The sequence below is a fragment of the Sminthopsis crassicaudata genome, chromosome 1, assembly GCF_048593235.1.
Source record: "Sminthopsis crassicaudata isolate SCR6 chromosome 1, ASM4859323v1, whole genome shotgun sequence".
NCBI classification, from domain to species: domain Eukaryota; kingdom Metazoa; phylum Chordata; class Mammalia; order Dasyuromorphia; family Dasyuridae; genus Sminthopsis; species Sminthopsis crassicaudata.
Window position 1 is genome coordinate 49,360,472 of NC_133617.1, and position 23,228 is coordinate 49,383,699.

At 44.6% G+C, this 23,228-nt stretch overlaps 1 protein-coding gene across 1 annotated transcript; it reads right to left on the bottom strand.

The window, feature by feature from the left end:
- Window positions 1–5,131: 5,131 nt before the first annotated feature.
- Window positions 5,132–22,028, bottom strand: CDC34 (cell division cycle 34, ubiquitin conjugating enzyme). Its single transcript, XM_074302017.1, has 5 exons — window positions 21,562–22,028; window positions 15,361–15,447; window positions 14,619–14,716; window positions 13,191–13,325; window positions 5,132–6,234 (listed from the first exon to the last, which is right to left on the bottom strand). The coding sequence occupies exons 1-5, from the start codon at window positions 21,736–21,738 to the stop codon at window positions 6,021–6,023; spliced, it is 711 nt and encodes a 236-aa protein (XP_074158118.1). The 5' UTR covers window positions 21,739–22,028; the 3' UTR covers window positions 5,132–6,020.
- Between the last annotated feature and the right edge of the window lie 1,200 nt (window positions 22,029–23,228).

Genomic DNA, 23,228 nt, shown 5'->3' on the forward strand with positions numbered 1-23,228 from the left:
TGGGGATGGAGTGTCTAGCTCCAGGAAGGACAAGGAGGCTGGTGTCAGAATGAAGTGTGAGATAAAAATAAAGTCAGATTTAAATAATTGGAAAGACATTAAGTGCTCTTGGATAGGCTGAGTGAATATAATAAAGATGACAATACTCCCCAGACTAATCTATTTATTTAGTGCTATACCAATCAGACTCCCAAGAAACTATTTTAATGACCTAGAAAAAATAACAACAGAATTCATATGGAAGAACAAAAGATTGAGAATTCCAAGGGAATTAATGAAAAAAAAAAAAAAAGAAATGAAGATGGCCTAGCTGTACCTGATCTAGAACTATATTATAAAGCAGCAGTCACCAAAACATTTGGTATTGGCTAAGAAATAGACTAGTTGATCAGTGGAAGAGGTTAGGTTCACAGTACAAAGTAGTGAATAACTATAGCAATCTAGTGTTTGACAAACCCAAAGATCCCAACTTTGGGGATAAGAAGAGAGTGCCATACACTCGTGCCACTATTTACTTTGGCCTCCTGTTAGTTAGAATCAGCCGGATCCTCTGGAAATGTCTCCTAAAGCTCCTTGCTTCTTTGATCCAATAGAATATTTTAATAACTAGAAGTAGAATACACATTTTTACCTTAAAAATCTTAATAATGGACAATACCCTTCCTCTCTCCTCCTCCCCCCAATCTCCCTGAAGGAGTCTGAGCTGCTTTCACCTCTATTGAATGGAAAAGAATGAATGCTGATCATTTTGTTCATTTGGAAATTTCTGGGACTTTGACAAAAACTGCTGGGAGAACTGGAAATTAGTATGGCAGAAACTAGGCATGACCCACACTTAACACCATATACCAAGATAAGATCAAAATGGGTCCATGATTTAGGCATAAAGAACGAGATCATAAATAAATTAGAGGAACAGAGAATAGTCTACCTCTCAGACCTGTGGAGGAGGAAGGAATTTGTGAGCAAAGGAGAACCACAGATCATTATTGATCACAAAATAGATAATTTTGATTATATCAAATTAAAAAGCTTTTGTACAAACAAAACTAATACAAACAAGATTATAAGGGAGGTAATAAACTGAGAAAACATTTTTACAGTTAAAGGTTCTGATAAAGGCCTCATTTCCAAAATATATAGAGAAATGACTCTAAGTTATAAGAAATCAAGCCATTCTCCAATTGATAAATGGTCAAAGGATATGAACAGACAATTTTCAGATGATGAAATTGAAACTATTTCCACTCATATGAAAGAGTGTTCCAAATCACTATTGATCAGAGAAATGCAAATTAAGACAACTCTGAGATACCACTACACACCTGTCAGAATGGCTAAGATAACAGAAAAAATAATGATGAATGTTGGAGAGGATGTGGAAAATTGGGACACTGATGCATTTGTTGGTGGAGTTGTGAAAGAATCCAACCATTCTGGAGAGCAATCTGGAATTATGCTCAAAAAGTTATCAAACTGTGCATACCCTTTGATCCAGCAGTGCTACCACTGGGCTTATATCCCAAAGAAATATTAAAGAAGGGAAAGGGACCTGTATGTGCCAAAATGTTTGTGGCAGCCCTTTTTGTAGTGGCTAGAAACTGGAAAATGAATGGATGCCCATCAATTGGAGAAGGGTTGGGTAAATTAAGGTATATGAATGTTATGGAATATTATTGTACTGTAAGAAATGACTAGCAGGATGAATACAGAGAGGCTTGGACTTACATGAATTGATGCTGAGTGAAATGAGCAGAACCAGGAGATCATTATACACTTCAACATCAATACTTTATGAGGATGTATTCTGATGTAAGTGGATATTTTCGACAAAGAGAAGATCTAATTCAGTTCCAATTGATCAATGATGGACAGAATCAACTACACCCAGAGAAGGAACACTGGGAAATGAGTGTAAACTGTTTGTATTTTTGTTTTTCTTCCCAAGTTATTTTTATCTTCTGAATCCAATTCTTCCTGTGCAACAAGAAACTTGGTTCTGCACACATAGATTATATCTAGGATACACTATAACATATTTAACATGTATAAGACTGTCTGCCATCTAGGGGAGGGGGTGGAAGAAAGGAGGGGAAAATTCGGACTAGAACTGAGTGCAAGAGATAATGTTGTAAAAAATTACCCATGCATGTGTACTATCAAAAAAAATGTTATAATTATAAAATTAATTTTTTAAAAAACCTATTGATTTAAGAAAAAAAAAAAGAATGAAGTATGAAAGAAACCTGTAAAGTTTGATGGGACAGAAAGGAAAAGTTTTGAAGGGTTTTGAATGCCAGAAAATTTTATATTTGATCCTGGAGAGGGAGTAATTGGAGTGTATTGAACGGGGAAGTGGGTTTACATGGTCAGACCTGTGCTTTCTGAAGAAGATAGATGGGGAGATATCTGTGGCAGGCAGACTCACCTGAAGCTTACTGCAAAAATGAGGGCACCTGCCTAGCTGGTCCTGAGACTCCTAATCTAACTCCAAATGTATCATCCCATGATTATTTCATTTTTACCCTCACATCCTACAGTGTCGCTTAGTGACTGATTGAACAAAGAAATGTAAAGAAGTGGGAGAAGGCTGAGAAATACCAAATTCTCTTTTTACTTATGAAGAAATCGAGGTCCATAAATATGAACTATTAGAATATTCCTATCACTACCCAAGAATCAGTGGCAGAAACAGGGCCAGAACTGCTGTTTCCTGCATCAAAGATATTCCTGTGCCTCCAACCACCAGCCTTGATGGAGAGTCCATTAACACAGCTGAGTCCAGGGCCTTTGGGAGATAAGCTGGGAATCTGAGGTTATTCAATAGAGGATGAGATAAAGATTGGTCAGCTCCTCCCCGGGAATACTACTTGAGGTGGGGAGTCCAAGGCCAGAGACATTTTCTCTAGACCTGAGTTAGCTACCCAAAAGTCCCAGAAAGGCCTGGGACCTATGGAGACATTAGCTGAATTCTGAGAAATCCTAGTCTATGTGGTCTGAGGAGTCCCCAGAAATGCAAAAAGGCAACAAATCTCAATAATACCTGCTTAACATGATGTGAAGTCAGGCAGCCTGGCTACTTTTAGCAAATGAAGGGTCCAAGACAACACACTCAAAGTTCACATTTTCCTTCTGAATTAATGCCATCCCCTAATGGGGCCAGGGCTTAAGTGACAAAATTCCTCACAGCTCTATTGTACCTTTTTCAAAACCCTGATTTCGCCCAACCCCCATGACAGCTTCCTCTGAGTTGAGAAGATCTCTGAAAAATATGCTCAAAATACCACTTCAGCTCCAGTGGCTTTTTCCATAGCCCCCAGGTCTGCTTATATGCTGATCTTACTGTGACATTATCCTTGGCTCTTTCCAAACCTACCAATCATGTCCTAATTGCTGAATCCTAGTCTTTTCTCAGTCTTCCCCCTTCCTGACCTGTCATTGCCGATTACTCTCTCCTCCTCTGGGTTTCCATCACCCTGCTTTCTCTTGGTGCTCCTCCTCTCTTTTCTTTCCTCTGCTTGTGTCATGGCCCTTCAAGACTTTGTTCTGGGACCTCTTCTCTTTACACTCTCAGGTGGATAACTCAACAGCTCCTGTGAGTTCTCTCCCTCCAGAGCAATCCTAGATCAATGAAACCAGCCTGAGTTCTTTTTCTGAGCTGCCTATTGAAAATTTCAAATTGAATGTCCTGCAGGCAACTCAAACTCAACATGCCTGAAAAAAGAACTTCTCTTTCCTCCCTTCCCAATTTCTGAACTTTCCCTTTCTAGGCAAAAAGGCCTCCTTCTTCTAGTCACTTCCTGTCATCTCTAGGACCAAACATGAATTTCTCTGATATGATGCCCCCTCTCCTCCAATCACTAGGGTCCAAACTTGCCTTCTTGGACACACAATGCTTCCTTTCCAGTTTCAGTGCCTTAGACTTGCCCTTCCCTTCCCACTGTCCTCGCCTGGAATGCTTCTTCCTCTTTGCCTTCATCTCTTGGAATGTTTCCTTCAAGACTCAGCTTGTGATACTTTGTTCCCGAAGCCAATGCTCATACTCCCATACACGACTTCTTCTCCAAGGTGACATGTTCTAAATACTCCACACAAACATGTCCCCCTTCATATCCCAGCATCAGAACCATCTCCCTTTTGTCTGTCTCTCTCCACTTAGCACAGTGCTCGGGCTCCCCTTTCACCCAGGACCATGCATAAAGGCACATCCTTTGACCCCTCTCGGGGCCCTCCCCACAGTGTGCTCCCCGTACCACAGCTAGCTCATTCAAGCTGGGGAAGTCTTGCCTACCATGGCCTGAGACCAGGAAAGGGGCTCGCTCAAAGTGCTATCCTATGACAGATTTCTTCACTCTCAGCCCAGGGCTTTTTCCCAGACTATGATGAGGCCTCCCTTGTACTCTCCCGCCCTGATCAGTCCACCTATGAGACGGGGCAACAGAAAAAGGATTAGATTCATCCATTAATGCTGACCCTATCTTTGAGCCTCAGCTTTCTTGGTCTTGTAGGGACATGGCACAGGGTGAGTGCTGCTCTGAAATATGGCCTCTGGGCATGTCACTCAGTTTCCTCATCTGTGAAATGGGAATGATAGCACCAACTTTCCAGGACTGTTGTAAGGACCAAGCGAGACAGTAATTGTAAAGCATTTAGCACAGTGCCTGGCACAAAGCATGTGCTATATCTAAGTTATTAATGCTGACTCAGACACTTACCAACTGTGTGAGGCTGGGCAAGCCAACTAAGTTGTTTCCTCAAGTATAAAATGTGGAGAAAAGAACTGCTGTAAAGATCAAATAAAAGATCTGTGCCAAAGTGCTTGGCACAGTGTCTGGCCTGTAGTCAATGCTACATAAATACAATTATCATATGGGGAGGATTAGGCCTTTGATATCCTCTCTAAACTGTTTGGATCCTCCAGTCCCAGGAAGGTCATAGTCTTTTGCCTCATCAACCTCCTAGATGAGAAATTGCTTTGTAAACATGAGGAGCCCTAGGAGTCTTCTTATTCCTCCAGCCAAGAGCTTTAGGCTCAAACCCAAAACAGGTTTAAACATGCTGAACTGAATTCACTTTACTATCGATTCCTTCAAAGGCTCTGTCCCTCCCCCCTCCCCCTACACAGCACACATTTCTCATAAAGTAGTTTTATTTAATATTTCAAACAAACTGAAGCAGAGAGAAATTGACGAAAAATTAAACCCACCCACCCACTCCTAGAAAAAAACTTGTTTGCCCTTCCCTGCCCCAGCTGGTGTCAGCAGCTTAAGACCCTGGGAGCCCCCTCCAGACCCTGGGGGCTGCTGCCTCAGCACATGGTCTAGGAATGAGGCAGGACAGGAGAACCAAGGCCTGCCCAGGGCCAAGGATCTCTGAGGGTGACTCGGCCTCCCTCTAGTGGTCTGATGTGATGCTGCAAGTATCCAGAGCAGAGAAGGCTGGGGAGAACCCACCAAAACCAGCTCTAAGCCTCTTCTCCCTCTGCCCACCCCCCACCCACCCTGGCTGTGGCAGAAGCGAGAAGGCCAGCAGGCAGCGTGACCCCTCCCCCCACCCCCCAATTGTAGCTGCTTCATTCTTCACTCACCTAATGCACACAAAAGCCTGTGGGATCCTCCTAGTCTCACCCAGGCGGATGAAATCCCCAGGAGGGAACAAAGTGGGCAAGGTCAGACCCCAGAGCTTCCAGGCTGAAGGGCCCAAGGCTGCCCCTCCCAAGCAAGGCCCTCTTCCACTCCCCACAAGCTGGAAAATGGGGCCTTGGCTTTAAAGATGAGGAAAGGAGGGCCTGGGGTGAGGAAAGGGGGCATTCTTCTTTGAAGAGGAGGAAAAAAAACCACCCAAAACCCAAAAGGAGAAAAACCAAGATCAAACAGAAAACTAGAAACTCCCGTGAGGTAGAGAGTCTGTGTTCAGGGCTGTCAGGAGTCTAAGAGATTTCCAAGCGAGTCTGCGGGCTCCTTGTCTGAGGTAAAATTTTATAAGTTTATTTCGGGCCCGGGGGTTGCGGGGAGACGGTGTCAGGACTCCTCCGTGCCGGAGTCGTCCTCGTCATCACCATAGCAGCTGTCGGCCTCTTCCTCCATATCGTCGTCCTCGTAGTAGTCATCGTAGAAGAGGTCCGAGCCCTCGTCCGGCGCAGGGGCCTTGGTCTTCACACAGTACTCCGCCAATGTTGTGGGCACCTTGACCCCATCCCGTTCCGCATCGACCTTGGTCCCCAGGACCTGCTTCCTGGGAAAGGAGAAGGTAGAAGGGTCAGGAGGCAGCAGACAAGAGCCAAAGAGCCCTGTCGACCTCGCCTGAACTCTGGGGGTGATGCTCTGACTCTTAGCCTAGCCCTCTGTCAAATGGAGCCGGGGCCACTGGCCCCACCAACCCCAGGGAGAAGGAAACAATAGAAGTCAGAGTGGAAGCCAAGTGCCCCAGAAGCTGCTGGGGAGGGGCCACAAGGGACGCCAAGGATAGGCCCAAATCCTTCTCATCACCATATGCAGGAGACCCTGATCCTTCCTTCCTAAGGTCTGTGGCTCATCAGGAGGGAGTCTCAGGTGAGAAGGTACAACATTCATGGGACAGGGTCAGGGCACTGCAAAGCATGGTGGGGCAGGTGATTTCCAGGGACAGATATAAGGCTTAATGGGCCACAGCCAGGAGAACCCTCACCCTGAAGCCCCAGCTTTAGGACAAGAATTCACTGCCTCCTAGGTTACTGGCTCAGGGGCCTGAGACCCAAGGAGGCAATGCCAAGACTGAGGCTGGACAACCCCAGGTATAAGCCCAGACTCTCTGACTTTGGTCTGGTCTGGCACACTTCCCTATCGACCAGGGGCCTCTTTCAAGCTTCTCAGGATCTTTCCAGTTACAATGTTCTGTGCCTGAACAACAGGAAGGAGGCTGATACTAATTTAGAGGGCTTACAGGCTACAGTGTACTAAGAGAAATAGAAGATAAGGCTAAAGAAACAAAATAAGGACATAGGAGAGAGGCTTTCATTACCAAACTAAGGACTTTAATCTTTGAAAAATGGAGAGTAAACTGAGTAGAGACAAATCAAAGATTTCTGAGATGTGTGCCTAAGGAAACTGGGAGGATAGTACTATCATTAATTAAAAGGAAATAGGGAAGAAGCAGAAAAAGCAGTAGAATGGGCTAAATTATCTGTCTCAAAACAAACATGAAAGGGCTTTTATGCTGGAAGGGAGTATGGGGGATAAGAGGGGGCATGCAAATCTTATTCTTATCAGAAGTGGCGCAAAGAAGTGGCCCACACTCATGTGGGTACAGAAAAAAAGGGGGAGGCAGAAAAGCTGATAAAAGAGAGGGGGCAGTTAGAAGCAAAAGGAAGAGGGAGAGAGAGACAGACAAAGCAATAGAGAAGGATAAAAAAAGCAAAGAGAATGGAGGAAATGTATAGTAATCATAACTAAAAAAAATTACAGCAAATTTCTCTGATAAAGATCTAATTTCTCAAATATATAAAGAAATGCATCAAATTTATAGAAATAAGAGCCACTCATCAACTGATAAATGATAAAAGGATACAAATAGGCAATTTTCAGATGAAAAAAATCAAAGCTATCTACTGTCATATGAAAAAAACTCTAAATTGCTATTGATGAGAGAAAGGTAAATTAAAAAGCTCGGAGTTACTATTCATACCTGTCAGGTTGGCTAATATGACAGAAAAGGAAAATGACAAATGTTGGAGTGGATGTGGGAAAATGAAGATCTTATATGCACTGATGGTAAAATGACAAAATGATTTAAGCAGGGGCAGCTATTTGGTACAGTGGCTAGAGCACCAGTCCTGAAGTCAGGAGGACCTGAGTTCAAATCTACTTTCAGACACTTAACACTTCTTGGCTGTGTGACCCTGGGCAAGTCATTTAACTTCAATTGCTTCAGCAAAGAAAAAGAATACTAAAAATTGTTTTTATGAGTTCTTGGGATGGGGGAGAAAATAAAATATTGTTTCTTTTTAAAAAGAAAAGGAAATTGAGATAAGAGACAAGAGGACTAGATATTGAGTTGAGAAGCCAGCAGGACATCTAACAAACAGATGGAAATGTGAGTCTGGAACACAAAAAGAGATCAGGGCTAGGTCAAGGATATGGAATGAGAGGCTTCTGAATAATTGTTGATGTTGCGGGAGTGGAATAGATCATCATGGCAAAAAAAAAAAAAAAAAAAGAAAGAAAGAAAGAAAAAAAAGAAAGAAATCTAAAGACAAGGCTTTGGAGAATGTCTATTATCACTGGCCCCACACATTTTAGACAATACTGATTTCTGGAGATAAGTATTACTCTGTGTGTGTGTGTGTGTGTGTGTGTGTTGTTTTTTTTACCTGTCAACCTTAGAACTAAAACTGTAGAATGGCTTTGGGATGTCCTAAAAATAGCAGAAATATGTCTCTTCTCATCAAGATCTCTTTAGTCAGACTTTGCTAGGCCACAATGACCCCTAAGCATCTCTGAAAAACACAGGGATGAAAAACACAGGTTGGTTACCTGTATGCAACAGAGATACTTTACCTTCTGGAGAAAGGTGCTTCTAAGAGCCAGTCATCTCAAAGATGAAACCTTGGATGAAGCACTGATACTATATTGAAAATCCTGCCACTTTTTGCACTTTTTACCACCTAGAAAGCAATCTCATCTCCTACATTCTTGTGTATACAGGAGAACGTTTGGATCCTTGGAAAGAAGAATTACCAGGATGGTTTGGCCCAGGACCCAAATCATTTAACTGAGCTGAGAATCCAATTCTAATAAAATGGAAAGTTTCTCAAAAGATGGAGTGATATATTTAAGTTTGATAGGGAAGGGGAAAGACTACGTTATTTTCTTGGTAGGAAAGGAAAGAAGAGTTACTTTGTCTGTAACAGTGAAGCAGTATGGTGTATTAAGAGTAAGAGACCAAGAAAGATTCAGGCAACCTGAGTTTTGAATCCCAAAATTATTTCATTTCTCAATCCCGATTTTCTCATTGATAAAATTGGAATAATACTTATTACCTCCCAGGGGTGGTTGGAAAAGATCAAAACAGAAATAAAGAACTACACAACTATGAGTTATGGAAATGGTTTTTGGAAAAACTTAATTCTTAAACCAAAAACGGGAAAATGGAACAAAGAATACATACAAAGGCAAGACAATGAGGGGTTAGTTTTGGTTTCTTCAGTACTTGATAGGGACGATTTCTGAGCTTCTGCTCCAATGCAAGACAAGCTAGAAGGGGCTGCTGGGAATTATTCAATTAAGAACTTAGTGATAAAGGTGATAAGCATAATCCCATGGCATCTCCTATAAGACCTCATTCAAGAAGCTACCTTTCTAATTTTCTTTTTTTTTTTTTTTTCTTTCTTTCTTTCTTCTTTTTTTTTTTTTCCTGAGGCTAGGGTTAAGTGAGTTGCCCAGGGTCACACAGCTAGGAAGTGTTAAGTGTCTGAGACCAGATTTAAACTCGGGTCCTCTTGAATTCAAGGCTAGTGCTCTATCCTCTGTGCCACCTAGCTGCCCTCTCTAATTTTCTCTAGCTTGAAGTGATCCTTTCATTCCTGTTATATGATTTTTTTTTTTTTACATTTCTCAAAATATACTTTATATTGTAACTTATGTGTATATATACATGTCTTAAGCAAGATAGTGTGTGATGGACTGGGAAAAGACCTGGGCTTGGGAGTCATGAGAAGCTGGCTTCAAAACCCACCTGTAGGGCTGATCTGATTGTAACAATGGGCAAGTTATATAATTTTTCTTAATCTATCAAATAAATATTTGTTCTGCATGCTAAGCACTGCTGCTGGGGATAAAAACAAATTTCAAGGCCTATATGCTTTATCAGGAGACACAAGTACAAGTGTTTCAAAAGTCTTAGTGCTTTAATGATTTAAAACTGCACTAAGATATACAAAATATCTACATAAAAATTCAAATTAAGCATCTACTAGTTAAATACAAAGTGGTTAAGTACAAAGGGAGATTAGTGCTTTAGATAGAAATAGGAAAAGTCTGGAAGAGTGGTGGGTTTGGGGAAAAGATGAGCTTTGTTTTGGACATGCTGAGTTTAAGATGTTTCCAGAGTTATCCTACTTTGAAATTCCTAATAGTCAAGTAGTGATGAGAACAGAATAGAACTACATATACTGAGATAGGAATTATTTAAATGGAGATCATAATTAAACCCATAGGAACTGATGAGTTCAACAAATGAGAGTCTCTATAAAAAAAGAGAAGAAGGCCCAGAACAGAATCTTTAGGTGGACTCACAGTGAGGAAGAGGATTTAGAGGATAAGATAGCAAAGGAGATCGAGAAGGAACAATCAGATGGGTAACATGAAAAGCCAGAGGAGTGAGTATTCAGAACAGGAAGGTAATCTCATCAACAGTTTCAAATACAGCCCAGAGAGGTCACGAAGGGTGAAAACTAAAAAAAGACAGTTATTTCTGATAAGAAATCCTTGGTAAGTTTGGAAAGTATACTTTCAATTTGAGGTCAGAACACAAAGGGTTAAGACAAGCAGAAAAAGTAGAAACAAGGAATACAGACAGCTTGTTCTAGGAGTTTAACAAATGGAAGTAAAATATAGAATAAAGATTTGAAAAAATGGCAAGATGTAGTGTAAGTTTTTTTTTTTTTTTTTTTTTTTTTCCCTGAGGCTGGGATTGAGTGACTTTCCCAGGGTCACACAGCTAGGAAGTGTTAAGTGTTTGAGACCAGATTTGAACTGGGGTCCTCCTGAATTCAAAGCTGGTGCTCTATCCACTATACCACCTAACTCCCCCAGTGTAAGTTTTTTAAGCACAAGAAAAACTTGGGCATATTTCAAGGTAGTTGGGAAAAAAAGAGATAAGGAGGAACTGTAAAAGGGATAACTGAGGGGGGGTTATTTACTAAAGAAGATGGGAGAAGAATGTCAAAATCATGTAGTTTAAAAGTCATCTTCTACACAAAATCTTTCCAGATCCCCACTAGGTACTACCTTTCCTCTCAACTACCCTATATTTATTCTCTATGTTCTTATCTATGTACTTTCTGCCTATCTAACAAAATGTAAGCTCCTTAAGAACAGGCATTATTATCTCAAATATATAAATAACTTTGTCAACCTATAAAAATTCAGGTCATTCCCTAATTAATAAATGATCAAAGGATATGAACAGGCTGCTTTCTGATTAAAAAAATCTAAACAGTTTATAGTCATATGAAAAAAATACTCTAAATCATTATTGATTGGAGAAATGCAAATTAAAACAACTTTGAGATATCATTTTACACTGACAGAAGGAGAGACAAATATTGGAGGGGATGAGGAAAAATTAGGATATTAAAAATCAGTGTTGGTGGATCTGTTAGCAGATCCAACCATTTTAGAGAGAGATTTAGAATTATATGCCCAAACCCCGCAATATCACTATTAGATCTGTTTCCCAATATGATTAGGAAAAATGGAAAAGAACATACATGTTCTAAAATATTTATAGCAGTTCTCCTTGTGGTGTTAAAGAATTGAAAATTGTGAGGATGCCTGTCAACCAGGGAATGGCTAAATAAATTGTGGTATAGTTCATGATAGAACATTACTCTGCTATAAAAAATTCTAAGCTCAAAAAGTGTAGGAGATTAGGTCAAGTGATTCTGAGATGAGGCAATCTATGGGGAATGGCCTCAATTTTCTCAATAAAAGAAAAGACAAGGTTCTAAATTGAGAGATCAGAGGGTTAGAGGAATATTGAGAGAAAGACTGAAATACCTTCTGTGAGGAAATGAAATAGGGACCATCAATTAGAGAGGACTGTCTTGTTGCAGTGAGGTAGTCTAGCTGATGTGGGTAACATAAATCTGGGATATACCTCAAACAGTACAGTAGAAAAGGAGGGCAGGAATAATCTAAGGCCAGGCATGGGATGATTGCGTGACAGGATAAAGGCCAAAGGAATAAAGAGGAAAAGGTAGAGTTGAATTGGTTAGCTACAAGCTCAAGGTTGGCAGGGGAAGAAAGTGAAAGGCAAGCAAAAGTCATAATGGTCTGAGAAAAGTAAAAAATAATAGAAGAACTAAAGGTCATAGGGAACTAGAAAATATTTAGAAGGGGTATATTGGAGGGAAAAATACAATAACAAAAAGAGGAACACATGGAAGCAAGAGTGATGAGGCTGTGGCTGAGATGGGGAATGGGTGGTCATTATAGAATAGTCATTCCAAAAGCACAGTGGAAAAGGCTGAGTAGAATTGAAACAGAACAGTTATGGGGAAGGATTAAGGAAGATGGGGAAGAGACAAGAGGAGGTTAGAAAAAGAGGACAAGGAGTCAAAGAGTCAGTGTAATGTCCTGAAAAAATTCCTAGGAAGCCAAGCTTGGTTCTCTCTCTCAGGTCATTACTCTTGACTCTGAATTTCCTCCCATATCTTGACCTCTAGTTCTCATCTTCTCCCCACCATCCATCTATTGCCTCTCAATGTACTCCTCTCCTCCTGGACCTTCTGGCCCATTCAGTGATGGCCTACACTTAACATTCCACCACAATGAACAAATCTCTCTGAACTCAGGTCCTCTTCCTGATAAACATTTTCTTTGAATCTCGGTTTCCTCTTCTATAAAATATGGATAAGAGAGTTACTTCCCCTTGGAGTAAGCTGGGAACCCAAGGGGTTCACATTCGTGAACATCAAAGATCAACCAGCTTTTGTGTGAAGGAATCCATTGCCTGCTAGATCATTCAGCACAGTACCAACACTTAGTAGGTGTTTAATGTTGACTGACTGATTGATTGAGCACAATACTTATCCCAAAGGCTGGTTATGAGAATCAAGTGAGGTAATGAACAGAAATGTCTGGTAAACTATAAAATGTAATATGCAAGTAACAGTTGCTGCTTCCTCTAACACAGGTAAGCACTACATTTTCCACCTAGAAGGTGATTAATATTTGTTGAATAAAAAAACTATTCCCTGTCCACATAGAGGACTCATAGCCTGCCTACTGCTGGACATGCTATGGCACAAGGGGAACATGTGGGTCTGATCACAGCCTGCCTCTAACCTCCAAATGCCACATCGAGGAGGAGAACTCCTCTATACTACCTTGCCAGCAACATTCTTCCAAGGCAGTTGTGAAGAGATCCTTATACCAACCAAAGCACCATAGGAATGTGAAGGGCCTGACAGGCAGCTCCCTCCCACTCACCGGATGATGTCTGTATATTCCCGGTCCTTCCCTTTGCTGTCTTTCCATTTCCTGTACATCACGGAAGCATCCACGTTGGCTGGTGAGAAGGTGTTGGGCTCATTTAGGAGGGAGATCACGCTCAGGAGGATGGTCCTACCAGCAAAGGAAGGGTTGCATTAAAGTCATCTACTTAGAAAGCACCACCACTCTGAGACCCTCCCATGACTAGCAAGAACCTTTCTGAATGACCCAGACATTCCTCATGGCACAAAGAAATGAAGTCCACACACAGCGCCATCAAGTAAGAAAGTGCCCACCTGAGACAGACTTCGGGGGATGAGAGAAAGGCCCTGGAAAGGAAGCCTATGGAAGATAAAGGCGATGTTTCTAGGTAAATGACTGAGAAGGAATGTGGCTCAATGGAGGAGAAGTAGGGAGGCACAATGAGAAGTATGCTGCATTTGGAGACAAAGAATCAGGTTCAAGTCTTGGCTCTGTATAACTCACTCCTGACTCTGGACAAATGTTTTCTCTTGGATCTTAGGTTCATTGAACAAGGCAGCCTGAGAGTCCATTCCAAATCTAAATCTATGAGGCAAATGGCATGTGACAGTCAGCTGTGCCTATATCTTCCGAGAGTCTCGGCATTGGAAGAGAACTTCAAGCTGGATTAATCCAATCCAGTCTGTGTTTGAACAAGAGTCTCCTTTTACAACATCCTCGAATGGTCATTCTTTGACACTGTAATCTAGTGAAAGGGAACCAATTCCAGCCCAGTTCACATTTAGACAGTGCTAAATAGTTGTTAATGCACTTTTCTTTACACTGAATCTCAAATCAGCCTCTGAGCTCCACAAGTCAACACTGTTACAGCTTCTGCACACAATATACACTTAATGTTTGCCGAATAAATAATATGAAAATGTATGTCTTCTATTACGTGCATATGGGCTAAGTGCTTGGCTAGGAGAGAAACATTCCCTCTGCTATTTCTATTTTTCTTCCTGTCATTAAATTGCCATTGGTCCTTGGGCAAATGATTCTGCTCCGATCAGTAAAATATTCCCTGGTCAGTACAATGAGGAAGTTGCTCCAAATCTTCAAGGTCTCTTTCATTCCTGACCTACAAATCTAGAAGATGATGAGGGATATGGGGAGCAGCATCTCCATTCTCCCCTTCTCTCCCTGTGGTCTTTTAAATTTAGTGATTGCTAGGGAGAAGCCAGGCTAACTGATGCCCCAAATCACCTCCCTCAGGCTCTCAACAAGGGAGTGCTTATGTGATCCAATCGCGATCAGGTAAGTTTTGCTGCCCTCACAAGAGCACTTAGCTCGTGTAAAATTTGTAGAATACTCAATGTAGTCTTTTTAAGAGCTATAAGGTCATGAATTAATCCCCTTTTCTCAGTGGGACTTACTACCCCCCCCACCTTGGGGGGAACTCACCTGACATTTTGGGTGGGGTTCCATCGCTCAGAGGGAAGCTCTCCACTCTGGGGATCATCTACTGGAGGGTGGAGGATTGAGATACAAACATCCCCAGTCTGGTCAATGGGGGGCAAGGAAGAGAGGAAAAGAGTGAGAGAAGGAGAAAGAGAAATATTAGCTTTTGTAGTCAGTCCAGAAATTGAAGTTCCTTTTGAGGGGAGATGGGTCACAATGATGTGAGAGACGAGTACCTTTCCTTGAATAAACCTTGCTCTACTCCAGCGGGAAGATAAGCATCTACATGCCCAAAGATAGTCTCACAGACCAGGATGGATAGTTCAAGCTAATTTCATCCATCATTTGGCCTGACTTAAGGTTCTAGTTACCTGCTTGTCCAAATCCATGATACTTTCAAATTGAAACACCCTCCACCCTGAAACTGGCTTCAGGTCAGACACTAAAATTGGTCCAGTCTCAAGGCAAGTCTCAGCTTGTACAAGACAAATAAATGCTCTGGAATATAGCATGAGGCGGTCTCACCTCAGCTCTCATTTTAAAACTCAGAGTAAGGATGTGCACAAAGGCAGTCAGCAGATACAGACTCTTTAAGGGCGGGGCCCTGCTTTTTACTTCTCTTGCATCCAACAGCATAGTCAAGTCATATAGCAGGCATGTAAATACTTGTCCTGCTGAGTACCCCTGGGGAAGGACTCATAAAAACTTCAGGAATCCCAAGGGGCAGAAACAATCTGGGGCTTACCTCATAGATGTTCGGGTGCCACATTTTTGTGAGGAACCGGAAAGCTGGAGGGGAGTAGGGGTAATCAATAGGAAACTTGAGGCGGGCCTGAGGAGGGAAGTAACAAGGGGAAAAAAATGAGAAGGGAATGGCAGCACATTCCAATGTCTCCTTGTAAAGTAGAAAAAGCACCAGCCTTTTCCTAAATTCCAATCCTGCCTCCAAGATGTTTACTAGCTGTGTGTTGGGCAAGCTGGTTAACTTCTTTGAATCTAAAAGTTTCCTAATCTTCAAAATGGGGTCAATAACACTGATGATCATACCTCAGAAGGCTGAAGTGCTTTGGGAACCTTATAGTACTAAGAGTTATTGCTATTTTGGCGTAATATATGTAGGGACTCTAGACTGGGAATCAGAAGAGTCCCGAGTTGTAGGTATGGTTCTGACACCTATTCAATGACTTCAGTAACTCACTCCATCTTTCTATACCTTCAGACATAAAAGCTATTACTGTCATGGAAGAGGTGAGACCTGTTTGTCCCTAAAGATAGGTAGAGAATTATTCCTATACTCTTCCCTGCCCTTTTCATAATAGTTAAACACAGTCTAGACCCTTTATAAGAACCCATTCTGTGTCCATACAAGGCCAGTAACTTTCCTGGAGTCCACCTGTTCAGATACTGCTCTTGATGCAAGTAATTTCAGGCCTCAGGTGTCCTCCTGGGCTGCTGACAGCACAGTACCTATCATTCATTTCTTCCCTGTCAAAATTATCATCCAAGTTATCCTTCCTTTTCTACCCTTGTGACTAGAGCCCAAAGCCCTCTAAGGACAGGAGCTCCAGACTGGAAGTGTCTGCCAGAAAATCAGCTCATGGCCCCACTTGGCCTCGCTAAGGGAACTCTCTGCCAGCACACAACTGGGTTTCTAATGGTCCTTGGAAGGATTCAATAGGCTTGAGGAAGCACTTTTTGACCAGGGACTTTAAAGAGGGCCAGGGATCTTGATTTAAGAAAAATCACTTCCCCCTGTTGGCTGTGACTTGAGCATAGGTCTCTCTGATGTAACCTGTGCCAGTGTGTTGCAAAGCTTTTGTGATGACAGCTTTGTTGTCTTCCTCTTTGGCTGACCAGCTGGTGAAGCAGGTAAACAGAGGAAGTACAACTCAGATGTTTTTGTTTATTGGAAGCTATTAGGATAGCCAGGCCCAGAACCCTAGCTGTTGAAATACATATGAAGTCAGGCTATGCCTTGAGGTTGACCAGCAAATGGGAACTTTATTTGTGATAAAAGACAATCACATATATATCTCCAGGAGAATCATTTTATCTAATGATAAACCCTCAAAGGGAGATCCCAAATCACTCATCGCAGTCCCTCCTAGCCCCAAATTCTCTAACCTTTTTTGGAAATGTTAAGCACAAGGAATTAGTTTGTGGCTACTAGTTTCCAACTTTCTTACAAATACAAAGAATATCTCAATTCTCAACATTGACTTCAGATTCAGAGAAGGAAGTTGATTTCGTTTTTGAGGCTGACAGGTTCTGAAAGCAGCAGTCTTTGAGGTAAGACTGTGGCAACAAAAGAAAGTGGTACCAGAAGTAGATGCACTATAATACAAAAATATTCCCCTGGGAGATACATCCTGTTCTACCCACACCAAAAATTATATCTAGAATTGGTGAAGAGAGAATAACTATTATTGTATTTATGTTTGTTCCTTCTTGCCCGAGACCCTCTAGCAGATCCATTCTAATCAGGGTTCAAGACAGAAAACTGGTTAAAGAGAATGGGAGAATAATTTTCTAAGAACAAAAAGGTATGTGACCTTGGACAAGGCCCTTCTCAAGTAAAGGCTGGAAGACCTTTCATTTGGCATGATCTATAATATTCTTATACATTCTAAATACAGGGAATTCCTATACATGAACAAGAAAGAATGAAAAATTTGCACTTATTTCTTAAGTGCATACTCTGGACCAAGCACTGCACTGAGTCAGGAGTTACAAAGAAATAAGCAAAAACAGTCCCTGTCCTCAAGGAACTTACATTCTAATGGAGGAGGGCAATATATATAGGGGAATTAATGTCCAGAGAGGAATATTTTGGTCCAGAAAGTTACACGGACAGAAAGAGGGTGTAGGATAGTAGACTGACACACACCCCATCCAGGAACAAGCAGAGTTGATCTGAACATGATTCATCCTGGTCATAGTGAACTAAGTGAGCTAATTGTATGATCTTTTCCACCTCAGTCTATGAACTTGTATGAAATCAATGGAAATGATCCAGAAGGCAGTGTCTAATTGAGAACAACAAACAATAGATTATTCTAGGAAACAACAGATAGAGAGATGTCAGCAAGGCCACAGGTAGGATTCTGGGTATTTCACTGGATCAAAGGTAAAACTAGCTAGTTATGCCTTATATCTAGCTGCTTCCTAGCAGGTAAAAATAAGCTTTCTCAGAAAAGGGCTAAACAGTTCATCCCTTTTAAGGAGGACTAGCCTCTCAGCACAAAAGCTGGTCCTATCTCCCCAGTAACATCCCCTCTTCTCTGGAAAGATGAAAAAAAAAAAATCATCTGACATAACCAGTTCAGATCTGCAACCCAGAGTTCACATCCTGAGTCCCACCCAAGGTCCTTTAGGCCTCAAACCAAAAACAAACACCAGTCACACTGGCCTGTGAGACTTCTGGAATTACACCCTTTACAAAAACTGGCAGCTGGGCCCCTGGCCCATTAGGTAACAGCCGTTAAAAGATTAGCACAATAATGCAAACACAGACATCTGCCCTGCCAGCTCCAGCTTTCCCCTTGCCTGCCATCCCCAAAACAGCCTCATTGATCTCTTGTGGTTTCTCCCAGTTGATCTGGTTCAATCACAGCTTCAACCTGCACTTTGGGCCAAGGCAAAACCAGGATGCCTTGGATCTGTAGGGAAAGGGAGGTGGCCTTGTAATCAAGACCCAAGAACAGGATCTGAAAGCGGGTTCATGCTCAGAGAAAAGATGTTTTATTACATGGTTCTAGACTTGGCCCATGAAACCAGGGCTGACCTCTTATCTGGTAATCCTACTCCAGTTCTCATCCAGACCTCTGCCTCTCCCCTCCCCCCACCCCAAATGGGATAGAATAGTACCAGAGTGAGTAAAACCTAAACCATGTGCAATTATAACATTTTTGGTGATAAAATATTACCCGTAGGAACAGAAAAAATATTAAGTTTGCAAAAATCCCAAAGCTCAGGCCTCTGGAGAAACTATTCAAGAACATTTACTGAATTGAATTTGTTGGCCTTAGGGCCACAGGAAGACAGAAAAAAATTGGGAAGCCTATTTTAGGGGACAAATATAAGCCCTGACTTTTCTTTCTAAAAGGCCAGGAAGCTAAAATCCTTAGCAAAGGGCCTAAAGAAAAGCAAACCTCCTCAAGAAGAGTCTGTCTGGTTCCATTTTTAAGGAAAGGGGAGCAATGAAGCAGCAGAAGCACTGGCCTTGCAGGGGGCTAAAGGAGCAACAGGGTCCTGGGAAGTGTGACACAGGCTTCTTTGGCTGAATGGGGCTTGAGAGGATACCCAAGTTGAATCATATATAGGGGACACCTTTTCTGAGCTGGCCTGTCACAAATGGGATTGGGAATGGAGAAAGTGAACCCCCCATCTCCTGAAATGCTAGTTGTGGCTGCTTTTCAGTCATTTTCTGGTTTGCCTGGGGAGCCTGTGATGCCTTCATTGGAAGGCTCCAGGTAATAACAGCCTTCTAGGTCCAGCAATCAGACAGAAAGCCTGCTCCCAACTCAGCTCCAAACCGGCCTCCTCCCCCAGCCAGATCCTCTGTTCCCCAACAATAGGGTACTCTGCACTCCACTAGCTCTAAAGGAGGGAGTGAAGCAGCTATATCCAGGGCTCTTTGTTTCCTCTGGGGAGGGAGAAGAATGGGGAAAAGGGAAACAGGGTAAGGAGCACGAAGACAGCAAAGTGGAGCAAAACAACCCAGAATTAATGAAAGGGCATCACATCACAGCTCCCTAAATGAGAACAAGGAAAAGTATCCTTATCTTCTAGGGCTGGAGAGAACAGGGAAAAAAATATCTTAGGGTTATAGGTAGTGGTTTTCAAGAGCAAGGAGAAAAAAAAATGAATGAATGGATTTATCTTGGGGGACATATAGCAAAGAAAAGGAAATTTAAGATTGAGAGGGGGAGATAAGAGAGGGGTTCAGACTACCCTGGGGACAGTTTTTGAGCAGCAGGGGTAATTAAAAATAAAGGAAACTGATTACTCCTAGTGCAGTACCTCAAAGAAGTGAGTCTAAAAGAGGAGAAAGATGTGTGTACGAGGTGAAGAAGAGAATGATTCTGGGAAATGGATGTGGGGGTGTCTAATGGATGTGTTATATGTCTAAGAAAAGGGAATCTCTCTTGTCTATGGTCAGGATTGTGCGCACACACACACACACAAATATGCCCATCAAAGAGATGGGGCAGCCCCATAAGTGTGTCATAAAAATCTATTGTGTGAACCAAGAGTATAGGAGTGTGTGTAAGGAATGCTGGGAGGGGTTGGTATGAGGTCAGTCTAAGAGGGGGAACCATGTGTGTTTGTAAAAGATAAGGGAATTCTAGGACATATGGATGATGGAAGAATCTAGTCTTTGTGTGTGGGAGAACCATCCTCTGTGTGTGTCTGCCATGTGTAAGAAATGATAGAATCCCTGGGAAGCGTATGTAAGAGATGGAGGCAGCTCTCTCATGTGTGTGCATGTGTGTAAGAGATGAGACACTCTATTCTGCATGTGAATGTAAGGGGAAGTACCGTACAAGTGTGAAGGAGAGAACTCTATTGTGTACCTGGGTAAGAGATGAGAGAATCTATCACGCGTCTGGGTATAAGAAATGAGAATCTGTCATGTGTGCAGAGGCCCGCGTGTGCATAAAATCTACTCTATCTATGGCATAAAGAAGAAAATCTATTGTGTGTCTGCAGAATCTAGTGTGTGTGTATGTGAGACCCTCCAGGTGTGTCCGGGAGAGCATGACCCCATGATTGTGCATGTTGTGTAAATGGGGGGAATCTTTTGAGTGGGTAATGTGGTATGTGTACGGAGAATCTACCTTGTACATGCTGGAGAATAAAAACCATGTATGTGAGGACCCACATGTGGGAGGGAAGAATCTATCGGGCCCGAGGACAGACCATCACCTTTCTTCTGCGGGAGAATCTTGTGTGAACACGAGTAAGACGGGAAAATTTCTCCCCACACTTTCATTAGCATAAGGAGAATCTATCACACACATGTATCTCTGGAGTAATATGTGTACCAGGCTATCATGTGAGAGAATTTACCCTCTCCGCGCACCCACATGGACTGAGGAGATCCGGCCTGCCTGTGTGTGGGGAGAGGAGAAAGGGAAATAGGATCCACCTGCCTGAGTCTGCAAGTGTAGAGCAGAATCCACTATATATGTAAAAGAGAAGATTCGTAACCCCTCAGGCCAGAGAAATGGTGAGAACACTTACCCCGGGAGGGTGAAGTACTGAAGAGCAGGAACCAGACATGGGTAGTGTGTAAAAGGAGGTAGAAAAACACATCTGTAAGGGCAACGGAGAAAGAGCCTGCCACTGGGGGAGATGAGGGATGGGGAAACAGGAGGAGATACGTGGGGGAGTCAGAGAGAGGGGATCTGGAGGGAAGGCTGTGTATGTGGTAAGAGATGAGAAGACTCCCCATGGGGGTGACAAATGGGAGAATCTACCGTGGAAGGGGGTAAGAAATGGAAAATCTCCCCGAGGGGATTATAAGAGGTGGAGGAATCTATTGTGGAGAGGAGTAAGAGATGGGGGAACTTGCTCTGAAAGGGGAAAGAGAGAGAATCCATTATGGGGGCAAGGCAAGGGGAATCTACCATGGAGGTAATAAATAGATGGGAGAAATCTACCACAGAATGTAATAGATGGGGGAAACTACCATAACCCTGGGGAGGGGGGTAATAGAAGGGGGATTCTACCACGGGGGAGGGGGGACAAGAGATGGGGAAATCTACCATGGGAGGGGTCGGAGAAGGGAACCTACCACGGCAGAGTGAGGGGGGAGAGGGGGAGGGGGGCGTAGAGAAGGAGAACCTACCACGGCGGGGGTGGGGGCCGAGGAACCCCACGGGGTGACCGGGTTCCCCGCGGCCTGGCCCCGCGTTAAGGATCGGGCTGCTCTCTGCCTTACCTTGAAGTAGCCGCCCTCGTAGTAGGTGTTGGGGGGCCCGAAGATGGCCACCTCCCAGTTGTACAGGTCGCCCTCGTCCACCAGGGTCACCCGGAAGCCCTCGACCGGCTCCTCCTGCAGCCCCTTAAGCTCCAGGAGCAGCGCCTTCTGCGAGCTGGGCACCAGCGGCCGGGCCATGGCGGTGGAGGAGGAGGCAGTGGCAGCGGCAGCGGCAGCGGCAGCAGCGGGGGTCGGGGAGGCGGCGGCAGCGGCAGGGGCAGCGGCGGGGGCGGGGGCCGGGGCCGGGGCCGAGGTCGAGGGGCCGGGCTGGGCCGCGTCGGGGGAACTAGGCCGCACGGCCGCCCCGGGCTCGCGTGACGGGCCGGGCCGAACGCTCTGGTCAGGGGGGGAGGAGGAGCCGCCGCCGCCGCCACTGCCGGGAGCCGCCGCCTCCGAGCCCTGAGCCCCCGAGCGCTCCACTCGCTCTGGATCCCCGCTCCCCCCCCAGCCCAGCCCAGCCCGGCCCCCCGCTCCGCCCTCTCCTCCCCCGGCCTCGCCCTCCCCTCAGCCCGCCCTTAGCCGCCGCCTCCTCCTTCTCTTTCCCCTTCCCCTTCCCCTTCCCCTTCTCCTCAGGCCGCTGCCCGCGCGGGGCACGCCGGGAACTGTGGTCCGCTCCGGCCCGCCGGCTGCGGGGCGCCTGCGCCGGGCTGCCCGCCTGTCTGCCTGCCCGCCCTCCCGCTCTGTCTGTCTAGCCCTCCTGCCCGCCGGACTATCTTTGCCCGCGCCTGCGCCTGCGCCTGCGCCTGCGCCACCCCGCCGGCTACCGCGAGCCCGTTCCCCCCCCCTCCCGACCGACCTATCCAAGGGGGAGAGGAGAGGGGGGCCGAGCGCGCAGGCGCGCCTCAGCCGCGATTGGGTTTCGCCCCCAGGCCGAGGCCGCAGCCGCCCCCAGCCGGGACTACAACCCCCAGACACCTCTGCTGGGGGACGCAGGGAGGGGGGGGGCTGCAGGGATGGGTAGGCGTTGGAGCCCGTGGCTGCCCCGTGTGGTTGGGTTTGTTGTTTTTTTTTTTTTTTTTGTGACGTCCCCTCACACCTCCCCCCCCTCCCTGAACTGGCGAGGGTGGGGCTAGGATAGGAGGCGAAGACTAGGGTGGGGAGGAGGGGTGACAACTGTGAGGGGGCACGAGGAAGTGGGTCAGTTTAGTGGGCTGGACCCAAGGTCAATGCAAACCAACAAACTTTTTTCATTTATTTATTTATTTTTAAAGAATTTATCACGAAGGAGCTGGGCGTCCTTGTCCTGGAAAAGAGGGCTGGGGGTCGGGGGCGTGACAACGGCTCTCGGGAGAATTTGCAGAGCTCGGGGCTGCGTCTTGCTCAGCCTGACCCTAGGGGTTCGGGGGGGGGGAGGTGCAAAGATGTCATCCCCAGGAAAAGAACAGCTCCCGAGCAGGGGGCCCTGGCCCAGGGGAAGGCTGGCCCCTGGGAGTAATGAGCCCCCTCCTCTGGCACTGAGGCTCCCCGAGACGGCCGATCCAGGGTTGCACTGCAGGGACTCCCGCTCCCGTACAGCCCGGACTAGAGCTTCCGAGCTTCCCCTCCCCACCCCCCAGAGCCCCAGACCCCCGTTGCCACGTCCAGCCTCGGGGGAAGCCGGACTTTCCATCCGGAGGCTCGGTCCTCGG